The sequence below is a fragment of the Rutidosis leptorrhynchoides genome, chromosome 6, assembly GCF_046630445.1.
Source record: "Rutidosis leptorrhynchoides isolate AG116_Rl617_1_P2 chromosome 6, CSIRO_AGI_Rlap_v1, whole genome shotgun sequence".
NCBI lineage: Eukaryota > Viridiplantae > Streptophyta > Magnoliopsida > Asterales > Asteraceae > Rutidosis > Rutidosis leptorrhynchoides.
The window spans coordinates 388,140,926-388,159,736 of record NC_092338.1 but is presented as its reverse complement, the minus strand read 5'-3'; the positions used below and the strand labels follow the sequence as shown (position 1 = coordinate 388,159,736).

Below are 18,811 nucleotides of genomic sequence, written 5' to 3'. Positions count from 1 at the left end.
AAATATTAAATATTTAGGCCACTTGCAGTGGACCGTTAGCCACACCTACGACCCATCGCTACCAGCTCACGGCCACCATCAGCAAACTGCCACTTGGTTCGCCATTGGTACCTACAACGAGCCTAACGGCTGGATTAGTGGGCCGCGCTCGTTTGGTTTTGTTTTTTCAAACGGCTAGTATGCAGTTTTTTTTTCTTTTGATACACTTTACTTATACTATATATATTACCACTTTACACAAACAAAATCACACTCAATATCATACACTCTCAATCTTCCAATCCTTCAATTCAAACAAATGTCTCAACCAAATAACAACGATTTCTTCAACCATATGTTAAACAATCCAATCCCGTCACCGAATCATTCATCATCGAACGAAGCTAGCAATTCGTCTCTAATGTAGCGACCCGACAAAATCGTCATTGACGGCGCCGTCTACCTCGGTCCCATTACGTGGTCATAAGTCTTTAAATAACGTTTGACCAAAATATGTCGTATTCATTTCAAAATGTAAAGATGTTTCAAAGTTTACAAAGTAGTTCAACTATTAAACATGTTACAATGTTTAAAGCACAAGTCAAAAGACGCTCCACGTATGCATGTATACTCGACATCCAAGCAAGTATCAAAAAGTATAGTGCGGAAGCATGTATCACTTAGCATTCAAGCACCTGAGAAAAACATAGAAAATCTGTCAGCGAAAACGTTGGTGAAATCATAGGTGTATGTATAAAGTATGTTTTGAACCACAAGATTTAGTATAAAGTGAATATCAAGCGTATACATCCCAAAAGATGTTATTTGTATCACGAGCACCTAATTACCAAAGCTTAACTGAATCTTACATCTGCATGATAGTGTTAGAACCTACACTATATCCCGAAAATACGTTTCATTCATCCGAATGAGGGTTCGTCAAACTCGTATGGCCACACAACATAAGTTCTCGCTTACACCCTACAAGTGTAACTAATGATAATTGGACTTGAGGATTTTTGTTCTAACTCGTATGTATCTTTGCTTTCGTATTTGTGTTCAAAGTATAAAAGTATAAATCGTTTATGTTTTCTCATCCCAAGTATAAGTTTAAAAGAGTAAAAGTGGGACTATGATCTCACCTTGAGTGCACGAATGTAAATGTACTTCACAAAGTAAACGTGTGCAAGAAAGAATGCTAGTCTCGACCTAAACAATAGGTTGTATCAATACCGGTAAGCATGAAGTTAGTCAAAGTGTTCAATTAGTCCTATGGCTCGTTACGACTCGTTTAATAGATAGCATGTGAATCACGATGTCAAGTTTCATGCAAGATACAAGTATAAAAGCATGTTAGAAAGATTGCATAAGTATTCAGTTAAGTTTGAATAAAAGTCAACTTTAGTCAAGTCAAAGTCAACGAAAAAGTCAACACGTTCGGGTCGGGTCCCGAACTATTTTTCTGAGGTTTTTAATTATATATAAGCATGTTGGCCAAGTTTCATGTTAATCGGAGGTGTATAGTATAGTTAGAATTAAACGAAAAAGTGAAATTTTGGACAGCCGGGTTTGGAGCGCCGCTCAAGGTATTGGAGCGCCGCTCCATGTATCTGTTCAGCAATCTGGGCAGTTTGAACACTTAATGCACGAATCTAACTTTAAACAACCATAACTAATGAACCGTAAACATTCAAAACACGTATCGTATATCGTTGAAAAGGTAATTTAACTAGGAATACAACTAAATACTTTTCATCACACAAAAAATATCATTTACAATAACCGAATTCTCGTCAAGTGATCATTAAAGGTTCATTATCAAGGTTTCAAGTTTACAAAATGCATAAGATGATTCGGGAACTTAATACACATATATAATACGCCGTTTCGTAGGTAATTACGCATACAATACTACTAAACACTTACAAACAACATTGCAAGGCTTTTAATGCATCAAAGATCACATTTAAGGCCACCAAACCCTAACTAACAATCATAAAATCCTTAATCATGTTAATAAGGCTTTTCCAAGTCAACTTACATACCAAATTGAAGCTAGTGATGCTAGTAACACATTTAATACATGCACTTTTAACATCTAACAACATATGATCAACCAAAACTCAAGATCAAACACACTCATTTCAAGTTTAAGCTAGTTACATCAAAATGACAAGAACAGGCATACAAATCATATATTCATGCTAGACTTGAGCCATAGACACTAATTAACACTTTTATAAGTTAAAAACATCAAGAACAAAGTATCTAGTGTTTTTAGAAAGTTACCCAAACTTGATGAAATTGGTATGGAATTGAAGAGGAAGATGCAAGGATTCCAAATATGTAATTTGTTTTGATGTTTGATTGTTATATTGAAAATAGATGATGAATCTTTGATTTGAAGGTTTGAGAGAAAAGTTAGAAGTGGTAAAGAAAAAGAGGATGAAATGAATGGAGGAGATGGTGTTGACCATTTGACCTAGTCACAAGTTTGGCCTCTTGGCAAGTTTAGTCCCTCAAGTTTAAGAGCGGGTGCTTGAATTACCTAAATGGAATATTTTAAGAACGCGTATTAACGGAAGATGTTACGATTATATAACGGACTTTTAAAATAATTAAACAGAAAACAAACGAAAAAAGACGGGATGTTACATTACCTACTCCTTAAAAGAAATTTCATCCCGAAATTTAAGTAGATGTAGTGGTCGTTGTTTCTTCCTCGGGATCTTGCGTTGCCGACTCTACGAATAAGTTAGGATACTTTCTTTGCATTTGATCTTGTCTTTCCCAAGTAAACTCGGGTCTCCTTTTGGCTTTCCAACGGACTTTGACAATCGGAATTCGGCTTTGTTTTAGCGTTTTGATGGAGTGGTCCACAATTTCAACCGGTTCTTCCACAAAGTGAAGTTTGTCATCAATAGTAAGCTCCTCGAGAGGGATGACTAGTTCGGGTTTGGCAAAACACTTCTTCAAATTTGATACATGGAAAGTAGGATGAACGAAGCTCAGTTGAGGCGGGAGATCTAAACGATAAGCAACGGTTCCAACACGCTCCAAGATTTTGAAAGGACCAATATACCGTGAATTTAGTTTCCCGCGTTTCCCGAAACGGATTACACCTTTCCAAGGTGCGACTTTTAACATTACGCGGTCATCGACTTGAAATTCGAGGTCGTTGCGTCTAATGTCGGTATAGCTCTTTTGACGACTACGGGCCGTCCTAAGCCTATCTCGAATTTGAACGATCATCTCGATTGTTTCATGAATGAGTTCGGGTCCGGTGATTTGTGTGTCGCCTACTTCGGCCCAACAAAGAGGTGAACGACATTTTCGGCCATATAATGCTTCGAATAGTGCGGCGTTAATACTCGCGTGATAACTATTGTTGTAGGAGAATTCGGCGAGAGGCAAGTGCTTGTCCCAAGCTTTTCCGAAATTGATAACGCAAGCTCGTAGCATGTCTTCCAAGGTTTGAATTGTGCATTCGCTTTGTCCTTCGATTTGCGGATGGTATGCGGTGCTCATGTCTAATCGTGTTCCCAACGCTTCTTGTAAAGTACGCCAAAATCTAGAAACAAAACGGCCATCTCGATCGGAAATAATCGATAATGGTACACCGTGACGGGCTATGATATCTTTAATGTAAAGTTGTGCAAGTTTCTCCATTTTGTCGGTTTCCTTCATGGCAAGGAAGTGAGCGGATTTGGTGAGACGGTCTACAATAACCCAAATAGTATCATAATCGCTTGCCGTTCTTGGTAGTTTTGTGATAAAATCCATCGTTATTCTCTCCCACTTCCATTGCGGGATTTCGGGTTGTTGAAGTAATCCGGATGGTCTTTGATGTTCGGCTTTAACTTTGGAGCAAGTTAGGCACCTTCCAACATAAGTAGCGACGTCCCTTTTAATGTTCGGCCACCAATATTGTTCTTTGAGGTCGTGGTACATCTTATTGGCACCGGGGTGAATCGAATACCTTGACTTATGGGCTTCGTCTAGAATAAGGTTTTGCAAAGTCCCCATAACTAGGCACCCAAATTCTTCCGGCGAAATATCGGAGTCCGGTCTCCTTAACTTCGAATCAAGAGGTGAGGACGTTCAAGCGTTCGAGAGAAATGTTTGCATCCTTGAGAGCCTCATCTTGGGCTACCCGAATTTGGTTATTGAGATTGGTGTGGATGGTGATGTTTAAATCTCGGACACGAAGAGGCACCGCCCTTTCTCGAACACGAGCTACCGGGCGGTGGGACTGGCGTAGAATCAGAATCAAGGTGTATTGCCCTGTCCCTGGACATGGCGGTAGCTTCCAGTTCTGGATTCACCTGCGGCGGCGTCTGCCGCGTCTCCTCAATATGCTCTGCATATCAGTAACTTGTTAGCACATGAAGTTAATCGTACGGTGTTTATGAAAGAAATGAGATGCTTATCGGTGATAGGAGGAGGAAGATCTGCAGATGCTGGATCGACGGTGACAAAGTTGTCATTCCGCATGTGATGTGCGTAGAGGTGTATATGAAATATTTATATTTTTATTCCAAAATACTATTAAATACAATACAATTTTACACAAGTTATTTATTTATTTATAGAGTGGATATACCTAAACCTTGCTACAACACTTATAGGCAGTGTACCTAATCGTACAGTAGTGTAGTTTTTAGTTAGTCCGATTCGTCCACAGGGAACTAGTCAAGTTTAACGCTATATTTTTAAAAACTATATTTGTATATATATATATATATATATATATATATATATAAATATAAGTAGTATTATTATTATTATTATAAAAGGGGGTTTTTACCGTTTAATGACCGGTTTGTCGATTTTAAAACTTTAGACGCAGTTAAAACCTAATGTAAAATATTAAAAATAAATATAAGTTAATTTAAAGCGTAAAGTAAATGACAATAATTAAAATGCAATAAATAAAATTGCGATAATTAAAAAGTACGATAATTAAAAGTGCAATAAATAAAATGACAGTAAATAAAAGTGCGATAAAATATGAAATAAAAGAATTATGCTTATTTAAACTTCCGTAATCATGATGTTCGACGTGTTGATTTTAATTTATTACCATGGGTTAATTGTCCTTTGTCCTGGATTATTCGATATGTCCATACGGTTTTGTCCATAATAGTCCATCAGTCATAAATATAAAGTGCAAGAGTCTTCGTCAAATTATCCTTATACCCGAAGTCAAATATTCCAACTAATTGGGGATTCGAACTGTAACAAGGTCTTAATACTTTTTTTAATGAATACACCAGGTTATCGACTGCGTGTAATCCAAGGTTTTATTACCTTGTTAACAATTACACCAATTACCTTTTGAAAGGACCCGTTCATATACATTATAAATGATTCACAATAGTTGATTACATCGCGAGGTATTTGACCTCTATATGATACATTTTACAAACATTGCATTCGTTTTTAAAAGATAAACTTTCTTTACAACGAAAGTTGACGGCATGCACACCATTTCATAATACATCCAACTATAATTGGCTTAATAATAATCATGATGAACTCAATGACTCGAATGCAACGTATTTTAAAATATGCCATGAATGACTCCAAGTAATATCCTTAAAATGAGCTAATGCACAGCGGAAGATTTCTTTAATACCTGAGAATAAACATGCTTTAAAGTGTCAACCAAAAGGTTGGTGAGTTCACAGGTTTATCATAACAATCATTTCAATATATTAATAGACCACAAGATTTCCGTTTATAAATATATGTACACTCGCAAGTGTATAAAAGTATTCTATAAGTTGTAGGCACCCGGTAACAAGCCTTAACGTTCATGTTTTACCCTCTGAAGTACACCAGATCAGGTGTGTTTAAAATAACCTCGAAGTACTAAAGCATCCCATAGTCAGGATGGGGTTTGTCAGGCCCAATAGATCTATCTTTAGGATTCGCGCCTACTGTACATAGACAAGTAGTTTAATGTTACCAAGCTAAGGGTATATTTCTGGTTTAAACCCACGTAGAATTAGTTTTAGTACTTGTGTCTATTTCGTAAAACATTTATAAACAGCGCATGTATTCTGAGCCCAAAAATATATATTGCAAAAGCAATTAAAAAGGGAGCAAATGAAACTCACAATACTGTATTTCGTAGTAAAAATACATATAACGTCATTTAACAAGTGCAAGGTTGGACTCGGATTCACGAACGTATCAATATTGAGATTCAATATTGTAGGAAAGTATGTAGACGCAACGGAGATGATAAATACTAGATTGACCTCACGAGCATACCCATGAACCATACCCATCATCTCCATAGCTATAACCCATAATTTCCTTAGCTTCAACTCATTCAAAAAAACTATTTTGAAATCACTCGGACAGCACTCCGTCGTAATATTTTAAGTATACTAATAATATCTTGAAATAATACAAAGAAAATATATATATGTAATTCGATTGAGAGAGTTTAGAGAAATATATTTTTAAATTTCTATGAAATAATGAAACCTATTGAATTCTATTTATAACAGATTTTTGAATTATTAAAGTGAATTATTAAAATATGAATTATTAAAGTAAATTATTAAAGTATGAATTATTAAAGTATGAATTATTAAAGTGAATTATTAAAGTGAATTATTAAAGTATGAATTATTAAAGTGAATTATTAAAGTATGAATTATTAAAGTATGAATTATTAAAGTTAAAGTAAAATAAAAGTAAAGTAAAGGTAAAGTTAAAGTATAGTAAAAGTATAAAACTATATACGTATAATACGCGTATAAGTATATATAATATTAATTTAAATCGTTATATATATTTAATAAAATAAAATATAAATATCGTTATCTTTATCATACTGGTTAAGTAATGAGTTGTTAAAAGTGGTTCTAGATATTTATAAAAGATATATACGTTTTAATAATAAAGTTCTTTTTAAACTGAAAACGTTTTTTGTACTTTTGAAACTAAATTAATAGAATATTATGGAAACCAATTCTCCACTAACTTTTGTCTAACTTTCGTAAATGACACTTTTTGTTTTTATTTATAAATAGCTTTACAAATTATTCTGAATATCATTAAGAGGAATAGATTTTCTCAAATCATAGTGGACCTCTCAACAGAGACTTGTAATCATAATTCAATGTTTCTGATAATTCAATCATTTAATATATTTTTTTTAATTTCATCGAAAATCATATTGAAACAAATACGTTTGTGTAAGGTATTATACGTTTAATACTTTATTAATATTCTCAAGTTATAATATATATATACATATACATATCTATTTATATATAACGGTTCGTGAATCGTCGGAATTTGGTCGAGGTTATAATGAATGTATGAACACAGTTTAAAATTCTTGAGATTTAACTTAACAAATTTTGCTTATCGTGTCGGAATAATATAAAGATTAAAGTTTAAATTTGGTCGGAAATTTCCGGGTCGTCACAGTACCTACCCGTTAAAGAAATTTCGTCCCCGAAATTTGATAGAGGTCGTCATGACTAACAATGAGAATGTTATTATAACGATTATAGAGTTTTATCATATTCAAGAAGAATGGATAAAATAATTCTATTAATAGAAACGTGTGAGTGAAGTTATCGTAAATGAATGAAATAAGATAATATTGATTCGTCGTATCTTTTGACGTCATCACGATTGATCTCCGAAAAGAAAATCTTTGTAATCTATATTGGATTTGATTATTCGGCGATTAAGGAAATTATGATCCTCTTTGAATTAATGCGATAATCCATTTTGATTTCTCTGTCGGATATTTCACTATAAATCCTCCTCATTTGTTTTCTTACAACTCACACCTTCTCAACTCATATTTTAAAGTATTTGTCAATATGCTTCATCCAGTGCTGATTCTTGATATACTCCTCACTTTCATATCTGTCGCTCTTCTTTTTCATCTGCCTCCGAAAGAATCTATTTACTTCTACTATACTCTTGATTTTATAGTGTTTTTAGTTCTCCCGTGTCTTTATATTGCTATATGCATTGATATATACGGTTTGTGATTTCTGGGTTGTTGTTGGGTTTTATATCTTCCCTTATATTTCAAAGTCCTTGCTTCTTCTATAATCATTGTCATCCACAGTTAATGCCCTCTTCTATTTGCTATGATTTATACTCCCATTTCTAGTTCGGAGCTTTGTCCTTTCGTTTCTTCTTCTTGCGATTAAGCACCGCTTGTAATGGTCCAGAATTCGCAGATATAAATTTCGGAATGAACATTGTTAATGTTCTAGGAAGGAAATTGTAATGACACGATCTTGACTTGTCAAATTACCAGAATACCTCGAAAAAGGCCGAATCATCAAGAAATATTTTCTTGATATTTAGAGATCAAAGAGAATACAAGAGTCATGTAACATAGCACATGATGACGTTATGATCTGTGAATTATCATGTTTCATTTAGAAACTCAGCATGAATTACTGTAATATAATCACGTTGATCAAGTGTCATTATATTATACTAACTCATGCTTCAGCTCCCAACACTTCTTCAAGAATATTCCTATTTTAAACTCGAATGTTTCAGAATTTAGAAACTAAAATAGTTTCTTTTATGATATAATACAGATAGCGCGAAGAGGTAAATGATTTCAGATAAGAATAATTATAAAAATATCTTCAGAAGTATGGATGATATTTATAATGAAAGATACGATGATATCTTAGAATGTCTAATATTAGAGGATGATGAAGGATATTGTCCGTAGGGGTTTAGAGTCAGGAGCAAGGTATTCGTTAATGACTTCAGCAAGTACTGAATCATTTGGATTCTTTGAAGGCAGGTTCAGCCTTTGTGATTTGTCCACAGCCTCCTTCATACTTTGCTCAATCTGTTTTCCAGTTCCAAAGCTTCTCTTTTTCTGAGCTTTACCAATATACTATCCTTTATCATCCAACTTTTTACTGTTAAGGTCGTTTACAGTTTTTGCTGCTTCATCAGCATTTTTCAAAATTTCGAGAACTGGTTCGCAGTTTAGGGTGTTTTTCAGAAATTTCTCATTCAAAAAATGTAAGTCTTGGAGGTAGACGTTGTGTGTATATGTAATTGTTGATGTAGACATGCTGCGAGGTTTCAAAATACTGATTGCTGATTCTCAATAATTGGTATGGCAATTCTTGTTATAAGGTACGAATGAGTATATGATAGGGTTTCGATAATTATAATGATTTTTTTTTTGGAAAGTCAAAGATCAATGAAGTTGTTGGTAAGTTTATTGTTAATGTGGTGAATATAAACGATTCCCCGATAACGTTGGCGAAAGGGCAACGTATCTATCGAGGTTATAATAAGACTGTTTTGATTGAGAAGTCGAAGATGACTTGCTGGAGCTGTGACAAAACTGTCTATTTTGAAATGGAATTGAAAAGTTATTTTAGCTAGTAAATGCCAAAGGGTCTAACACGGATACGTGTCGAACTATGACTTGGGTTTTGAGAGTTTTTCAGGTGTATAACTGTGGGTAACATGTGGTTGGATCATCATCTCGATTGTTCCTTAGTTGAAGTGTCTTCAGGAATTTCGAAGGGTTTGAGCACATATTGTAATCGTTAATACATATGATGTTCTAACACAGTTTTGAAGTCAAAGTATAGCTTTGAAAGATATAGGAATCTAAGAGTGATGATACTGGTTATATTTCGAATTGAATTATGCGATTTCAAAATCAGAATATGTAATTGAATTTGAATGAGTATGATTGTTTTGATTTATATAAAAGAATGGATATTGTTGTGAAAGTAGGGAGTATAGTTGATGATTGCTGAATCAGTTTCGAAAAATGTAATATATTAATTGTGAATTTATATATCTCTCGGGTATTACCTACCCGTTAAAAAAAATTTCACAATTAATATTTTGTACAAAAGAAGTTTATTACAGTCTTTATGAAAATATATGTGTATATTTTCTTTAGATGTAATATAGATTTAATGAGTTAATATTAAATTAAACTCATTTGTTTTATGGTTGGAACTAGAATTGAGTAATCCCTAAAACTTTATAAATTGCATAAGTATTTCTTCAATAATATTGAAATTATGAATCATTACTTTGTTATTTGTTGGTTTTCGTGAAATTCTTGTGAACTTCGCAAGGTACGAATGATGTTATTTGAAAAGCTTCGAGTACATCGATGATGAAAGTGTAAAATCAAACATATATTCGAATAATACACTTGATTTATTATAAATTGGATTTTTTATTGAATTGAGACAGAGATTGTAATTAACGATGGTTAAGTTGCGGACGAAGGACGTACATCATTGCATATCTGTAATATGAATTAACTGAGTAGTTAAGATTCACACATAATAGCTTAGTACGGGAAGATTTATTATGGTTTAAAAATTTATACATATAAAATATACATATAAATCTTTCGATTGGAAATGAGTTAATACTTCATAACTCGTTGATACAATATATTTGTTGTTGATTCGTAATGATGTCCACAATGATTCTTGAACTGACAGAGTTTGTGATGTTACAGGTGCTGTTGATTCTGACGATACTGACGGCACTGACTGTGTTGATGATGCTACGGTCCTGTTAATGCTGTTGGTAAAACAATTCTAGCTTGTAAATCGTACACCATTTTCGATCAAAGTTTCTACTCTACCATCTCCGTTCACTCATCCGATTTACGGTCAGAATTAAATAATCTCTAAGATTTTGGAGATTACATAACTGCCGCAGAGATATCTCTTCAATGAAGTTTATGAATTAATACTTCATCGTTTGTTGTTGTTGATATTTCTGGATATTTACAGGGCGTATGACGTTGATGTTTGAGATACATATTGTGATGTTGCGGTGTGGGATGTGGATGTTGTTGTTGGTGGTGGTGATGGTACTGTTGGTGTTGCTGATGGTGGTACTGTTTATGCTGCTGGTGCTGCTGCTGGTGTTTGTAACCTTTGCACCATATTCTCCAAAGCCACTACCCGAGCGCGAAGCTCGTTGACTTCTTCTATTACACCGGGGTGATTGTCGGTTCAGACGAGCGGATAAATAAGATCTAGAATTTGGTGTAGTATATAATCATGACGAGATACTCTGGAAATGAGAGAGAAAATGGTGTTTCGAATAGGTTTGCCGGTAAGTGCTTCAGGTTCTTCGCCAAGAGGGCAATGTGGTGGATGGAAGGGATCACCTTCTTCTTGTCTCCAATGATTAAGGAGGCTACGAACCCATCCCCAATTCATCCAGAATAGATGATGACTAATTGGTTGATCCATTCCGGTCACACTGCTTTCAGAACTTGAGTGGGATTCCATTTCGGAATCCGAGGGACTTGAACTAATGACGAATTCCATTTCGTACGATTGAATAAAGAATTTTTCGATATGAAATGATTTTCCGGCTATCAGGTGGTATTCTAATTATATAGAGCAAAAGGTTTCGTAGATTACGGAGGAATTTACGGAATATGTCAGGCAAAGTTTACAGTAACAGATACGCTAAGATATGAATTAGCAGATACGCTAAGATATGAATTTTGTCTATACACTATTCATGCAATCAATGCAATAAGATGTGTCTAGACTAAGAATGATAAGCAGATAATTTCCGACAAAAATGATGAGCAAAACTTTTGACATGCAGACACGGTCGAAGTCCAGACTCACTAATGCATCCTAACGACTATCAGTTAGACACACTAATGCAGACCTAGTTCGCTAAGACCACCGCTCTGATACCAACTGAAAGGACCCGTTCATATACATTATAAACGATTCACAATAGTTGATTACATCGCGAGGTATTTGACCTCTATATGATACATTTTACAAACATTGCATTCGTTTTTAAAAGACAAACTTTCTTTACAACGAAAGTTGACGGCATGCACACCATTTCATAATACATCCAACTATAATTGGCTTAATAATAATCTTGATGAACTCAATGACTCGAATGCAACGTCTTTCAAAATATGCCATGAATGACTCCAAGTAATATCCTTAAAATGAGCTAATGCACAGCGGAAGATTTCTTTAATACCTGAGAATAAACATGCTTTAAAGTGTCAACCAAAAGGTTGGTGAGTTCACAGGTTTATCATAACAACCATTTCAATATATTAATAGACCACAAGATTTCCGTTTATAAATATATGTACACTCGCAAGTGTATAAAAGTATTCTATAAGTTGTAGGCACCCGGTAACAAGCCTTAACGTTCATGTTTTACCCTCTTAAGTACACCAGATCAGGTGTGTTTAAAATAACCTCGAAGTACTAAAGCATCCCATAGTCAGGATGGGGTTTGTCAGGCCCAATAGGTCTATCTTTAGGATTCGCGCCTACCGTACATAGACGAGTAGTTTAATGTTACCAAGCTAAGGGTATATTTCTGGTTTAAACCCACGTAGAATTAGTTTTAGTACTTGTGCCTATTTCGTAAAACATTTATAAAACAGCGCATGTATTCTCAGCCCAAAAATATATATTGCAAAAGCAATTAAAAAGGGAGCAAATGAAACTCACAATACTATATTTCGTAGTAAAAATACATATAACGTCATTTAACAAGTGCAAGGTTGGACTCGGATTCACGAACGTATCAATATTGAGATTCAATATTGCAGGAAAGTACGTAGACGCAACGGAGATGATTAACACTAGATTGACCTCACGAGCATACCCATGAACCATACCCATCACCTCCATAGTTATAACCCATAATTTTCTTAGCTTCGACTCATTCAAAAAAACTATTTTGAAATCACTCGGACAGCACTCCATCGTAATATTTTATGTATACTAATAATATCTTGAAATAATACAAAGAAAATATATATATGTAATTCGATTGAGAGAGTTTAGAGAAATATATTTTCAAGTTTCTATGAAATAATGAAACCTATTGAATTCTATTTATAACAGATTTTTGAATTATTAAAGTGAATTATTAAAATATGAATTATTAAAGTGAATTATTAAAGTAAGAATTATTAAAGTATGAATTATTAAAGTGAATTATTAAAGTGAATTATTAAAGTATGAATTATTAAAGTGAATTATTAAAGTATGAATTATTAAATTGAATTATTAAAGTATGAATTATTAAAGTTAAAGTAAAATAAAAGTAAAGTAAAGGTAAAGTTAAAGTATAGTAAAAGTATAAAACTATATACGTATAATACGCGTATAAGTATATATAATATTAATTTAAATCGTTATATATATTTAATAAAATAAAATATAAATATCGTTATCTTTATCATACTGGTTAAGTAATGAGTTGTCAAAAGTAGTTCTAGATATTTATAAAAGATATATACGTTTTAATAATAAAGTTCTTTTTAAACTGAAAACGTTTTTTGTACTTTTGAAACTAAATTAATAGAATATTATGGAAACCAATTCTCTACTAACTTTTGTCTAACTTTCGTAAATGACACTTTTTGTTTTTATTTATAAATAGCTTTACAAATTATTCTGAATATCATTAAGAGGAATAGATTTTCTCAAATCATAGTGGACCTCTCAACAGAGACTTGTAATCATAATTCAATGTTTCTGATAATTCAATCATTTAATATATTTTTTTTAATTTCATCGAAAATCATATTGAAACAAATACGTTCGTGTAAGGTATTATACGTTTAATACTTTATTAATATTCTCAAGTTATAATATATATATACATATACATATCTATTTATATATAACGGTTCGTGAATCGTCGGAATTTGGTCGAGGTTATAATGAATGTATGAACACAGTTTAAAATTCTTGAGATTTAACTTAACAAACTTTGCTTATCGTGTCGGAATAATATAAAGATTAAAGTTTAAATTTGGTCGGAAATTTTCGGGTCGTCACACCCTTGTATGTAATTCACCCCTGTTTCAACAAGTCGATTGATTATTAATCCATCCTCGTGTCCGGTCAAATGAATAATTATTGGTATTTATAGATATCCCGCCCACCGTACCCAGTCAAGCGTATGTGGTTATATATAAATACGTCAAATTATAAGTCTATATATTAAATTAACGAGGTATCATTTAGTTAATATAAAGCTCATTAATAGCCCATAGTCTAATTTCCACAAGTGTCGTTCTTTTATCCAAACCCCAATTATGGTCCAAAGCCCAATTACCCCGTCTTTAATATTTTAGCCCAACATCACGATTACTTTAATTTAAATAAGCATAATAATAACTTAGCTACGAGATATTAATTTAAAAAGGTTGAACATAACTTACAATGATTAATAATAGCGTAGCGTTACACGGACAGAATTTCGACTTACACACTTACAACATTCGCTAACATACCCTTATTATTATTAAATTAAAATTAAAATTAAAATTATAAATTATATATATATATATATATATATATATATATATATATATATATATATATATATATATATATATATATATATCGTGAGAGAGAGTGGAAAGAAGAAGGTGTCTTATTTTCGGCCAAAACACGCGAACTTTATAGGACCTGAGCTGATACTGTGCACCATGCGATCGCATGGTTTTTGGTCTTCCTGGCCATGCGATCGCATGGCCTTCTTTTACAGCTCACATACTTTTGTTTTTTATTTGCCGACGATTTTAATAAATAAATATAATATATATATAATTTTAAGAATTATTTATATATTATATTATATTTATGTGCATAGTTGACTTGTAATTTTTAGTCCGTTGCGTCACGCGTTGAGAGTTGACTCTGGTCCCGGTTCTGAATTTTCGAACGTCCTTGCGTACAATTTAATATCTTGTACTTTGCGTTTTGCGGCTCGTACTCTTGTAATTTTTAGACGTTTCTCATCAATAATTTGAACCTCGTGATTTGTACTTTGTACTTTTTAGCTTTTTGGTCGTTTGCGTCTTCAAATCGTCGAATCTGTCTTTTGTCTTCACCTTTTATTATTTAAACGAATATCACTTGTAAATAGAATAATTGCAACTAAAAGCTTGTTTTTTTAGGGATAATGCTATGAAATATATGTTCATTTTTAGCATTATCAAATATTCCCACACTTGAGCGTTGCTTGTCCTCAAGCAATATAGTCTTGAAATAAAAATACTAGAATCACTTCTTTATTCTTCACAATTTGTACTTCAGTGATTTCAATACGGCGGTATGAACAATGATAGTAACGTTGTGGTTTACAGTCCCACATGACTATGAAAATTTAGATCCTTTTGGAAATTGGATCTTTATGAAAATATTTGATCTTTTGAAAATTCAATCTAGCTTTTACCCTAGATAAGTTTTCTGGAATAACCCTTCACCGGTGTTTGCAAATTGTTTTTGTGGGTTTGGTGGGTTTCAGATTTGAAAATTTTAGCTCAAAACTTGTGGTTTTGTGTCACCCATTTGCTAACCTTGTATTGGGAAAGCAACACGTCCAGTATACTTGCTCCGTATATTACCTTTTGGTAAACTACCGTCCGGTTGTAAAGGAAAGCGTTGAACAAGCAACTGTTAAGGCAATGTCCCGTGACATGCTTTTGATTATGGTCTATAACATGTAGGATGCAATTACTATCCTTGGTAGGAGCAATAGTAAAGATCACCCTATAGTTTTTTGGTCTGGCACAAGGTCCTATCTTTGACCATGCTATGCAACACCGTTCTTATGGTTGACACCCGATTTGGTTCAGGTGACCTAATGAATTCCAGGTGAATTCCTAGGATTTTACGTTCAATGATAATGAACGTATTGAAAATAGGGTTTCAGAAAACAAATCGGTTTGTAATTTGATCAAAATATTTTCTCGTTCAAGCTCGAGTTTAGATATCATTAAATTCTATGAGTTTGAATTCTCAATCTTTAAGGTCAATCTCAAGGATTGAGTAATATCAGTCTTAAAAGCTGATTTTTAATCTTTAAGGAGATTATCCTTTCTGGGGGTCTGATTCATTAGTCTTATCAAGCTAATTTGCACGGCGCCCTCCCCATTTTATGAGACAGATCCTCTCATGGTTAGGATAAGTCTGACCACTTGTATAACAACCCTCACTTTTTGACTTCCGATTTTACTAAAATACCAAGAGTTGTTATATACGAATAAATTTAACGTTGACCGAATAAACGTACGCTTAAAATAAATAATATAATTATAAATATTATAAATAAGATTATGTTATATAATATAACATAATTACATCAATGAATATATATATAATATTTATATTACTTTTGTTATTTAGTTAATAGAATATATAATTAACTAAATAATAAATAATATTATAACATTTATAAAACTAATAAAAACTATAAATTAATAATCATAAATTTTAATTTTTATAAAAACTAAATATAATAATAATTTTTATATAAAATTCGTATTTAATAATTAAACAAATATAGAAATAAAATATTAAATGTTCTTAGAAATGTATTAAACAATTTTTTTTTTAGAATTTTATAAAAAAAAAATCAAAACTATATCTACTTTTAATAAATAAATACAAAAATACAAACTACTTTTTCTTATTTTAACTTTTAAGATTTACTTTTAATAAAAATACAAACTACTTTTTCTTATTTTAACTTTTAAGATTTACTTTTAATAAAAATACAAACTACTTTTTCTTATTTTAACTTTTAAGATTTACTTTTAATAAAAATACAAACTACTTTTTCTTATTTTAACTTTCAAGATTTACTTTTAATAAAATTACAAACTACTTTTTCTTATTTTAACTTTTAAGATTTACTTTTAATAAAAATACAAACTACTTTTTCTTATTTTAACTTTTAAGATTTACTTTTCATAAAATTACAAACTAATTTTTCTTATTTTAACTATTAAGATTTACTTTTAATAAAATTACAAACTACTTTTTCTTATTTTAACTTTTAAGATTTACTTTTAATAAAAATACAAACTACTTTTTCTTATTTTAACTTTTAATATTTACTTTTAATAAAAATACAAACTACTTTTTCTTATTTTAACTTTTAAGATTTACTTTTAATAAAAATACAAACTACTTTTTCTTATTTTAACTTTTAAGATTTACTTTTAATAAAAATACAAACTACTTTTTCTTATTTTAACTTTTAAGATTTACTTTTAATAAAAATACAAACTACTTTTTCTTATTTACTTTTAATAAAAATACAAACTACTTTTTCTTATTTTAACTTTTAAGATTTACTTTTAATAAAAATACAAACTACTTTTTCTTATTTTAACTTTTAAGAATTACTTTTAATAAAAATACAAACTACTTTTATTATTTTAAGATTTAATATATATTTTTCTTTTTATTTCTTTTACTTATTTTATTTTTTTACCTAACATTTTCAACTATAAATACCACATACATTTCTCATTTCAAACTTGCACCTTAATCTCTCATTTCTCTCTTGAAGAACTACTTCTAGTTGATATCCCGGTCACTTACTTGCTTTACTTTCCTTTCTTGCGTGGAATACTTCAACTGCTATTTAAGGTGAATTCATAGCCCCTCTTTATTGCTAGCAAAACTTACTTACTTTTGGGGTGAGACACATGCTCTTTTTTTTTTTTTTTTTTACTTTTTACACTTTAGACACAAGTACCAAACTGCTTGAACTATGCTATACCCGGCTTTGTTCGGCTAAAGTCCCTACAGTGATATTTTTAAGTGCTCGGCATGCTAGGTTATTGGGGGTAGGCCTATCGGGAGTAACGTCCCCGATACATTTGACTATGTCTTTGTGTTACTTGTTAATGAAATTAAACCGACAAGTAGAACTAACTTGTCATGGGGCATACTATCGTTTAGTTTAAATATCACGAATTGGCATAACTATTTCTTTCGATCTTTCGAGATCAACTTTACAAACTAAATCTTGTGGTCTAAAACAACGGTCAAACTTTTTGTTAAACCTATGAACTTCACTCAACCTTTTTGGTTGACACTTTAAGCATGTTTTGTCTCAGGTGATGAATAAGATGATTGCCATGACTGCTACTTGATGAATTGAATGCTGCTACATGGAGTTTTCATTTCATTACATTTACTTTACATTAAGACTACTATTATTATTTCAGTTTGAATTTGATGTAAAACTTTTAATGCTTCCGCTGTTTTATTAATAAATGTTTTATTCAAAACGTCTCATATAGAGTCGTTCTCGTTTATATAACTGTGATTTGATATAATTAGTCACAAATACCCTAGGCCCTATTTGGGGGTGTGACAGATTAGTATCAGAGCAGAGTTGTTGTAGAGAACCAGGATTGCATTTTATGTGTGCCTTATACAATTAGGTACCTTAGCAATGTAGGACTACAACTTTCCTTGACCACAGTGCCTTTAATTGTTGCCTTTAACTGTTAAATGCTACACTATACTTTAAAAACTTTACTTATCTTAGAATGCCAAGCCAATCTAAGAATTTTCCTAAGTACTATCCAATTACGCCACCGCATTTAAATGCGACACCATGATTTCTGAAATTCTTGACATTCCTATGTCATCTATCATGGTTTTGTGTATTACATGAAATATTATCCATGATTTTTGAAACTCCTATATTTGTTACTACTCACACTCAAACGTATGTAACTCCCTGTTATATATCACGTACCTATATGCCTTATGCCTTTATGCATCGGTTTGCAAACCGGAAAATGTCATTGGGTTATCACAGTATACGAATTAAAAGTCTTTAATCGAAAGATTATTAGATTGCATACTCATCATTTTATGATCTCGACAAGTCATACTGCCATTATTGAAGTATAGACAAATCATATCTTATCATATCTATCCTAATAGACCTTGTCTGACACATTTCCTTAATTCCCTCCGTAATCTACGGGATCCTT

The 18,811-nt window shown here is 32.1% G+C and overlaps 1 protein-coding gene across 1 annotated transcript in view; it reads left to right on the top strand.

Annotated features, from left to right (window-relative positions):
* The first annotated feature begins 298 nt into the window (after positions 1 to 298).
* LOC139854976 (probable LRR receptor-like serine/threonine-protein kinase At1g12460) overlaps positions 299 to 18,811 on the top strand; it is a 119,973-nt gene continuing 101,460 nt past the window's right edge. The window contains exon 1 of the mRNA XM_071844244.1: positions 299 to 402. Coding sequence (XP_071700345.1) covers positions 299 to 402 — 104 coding nt within the window. The remainder of the gene's footprint in view (positions 403 to 18,811) is intronic.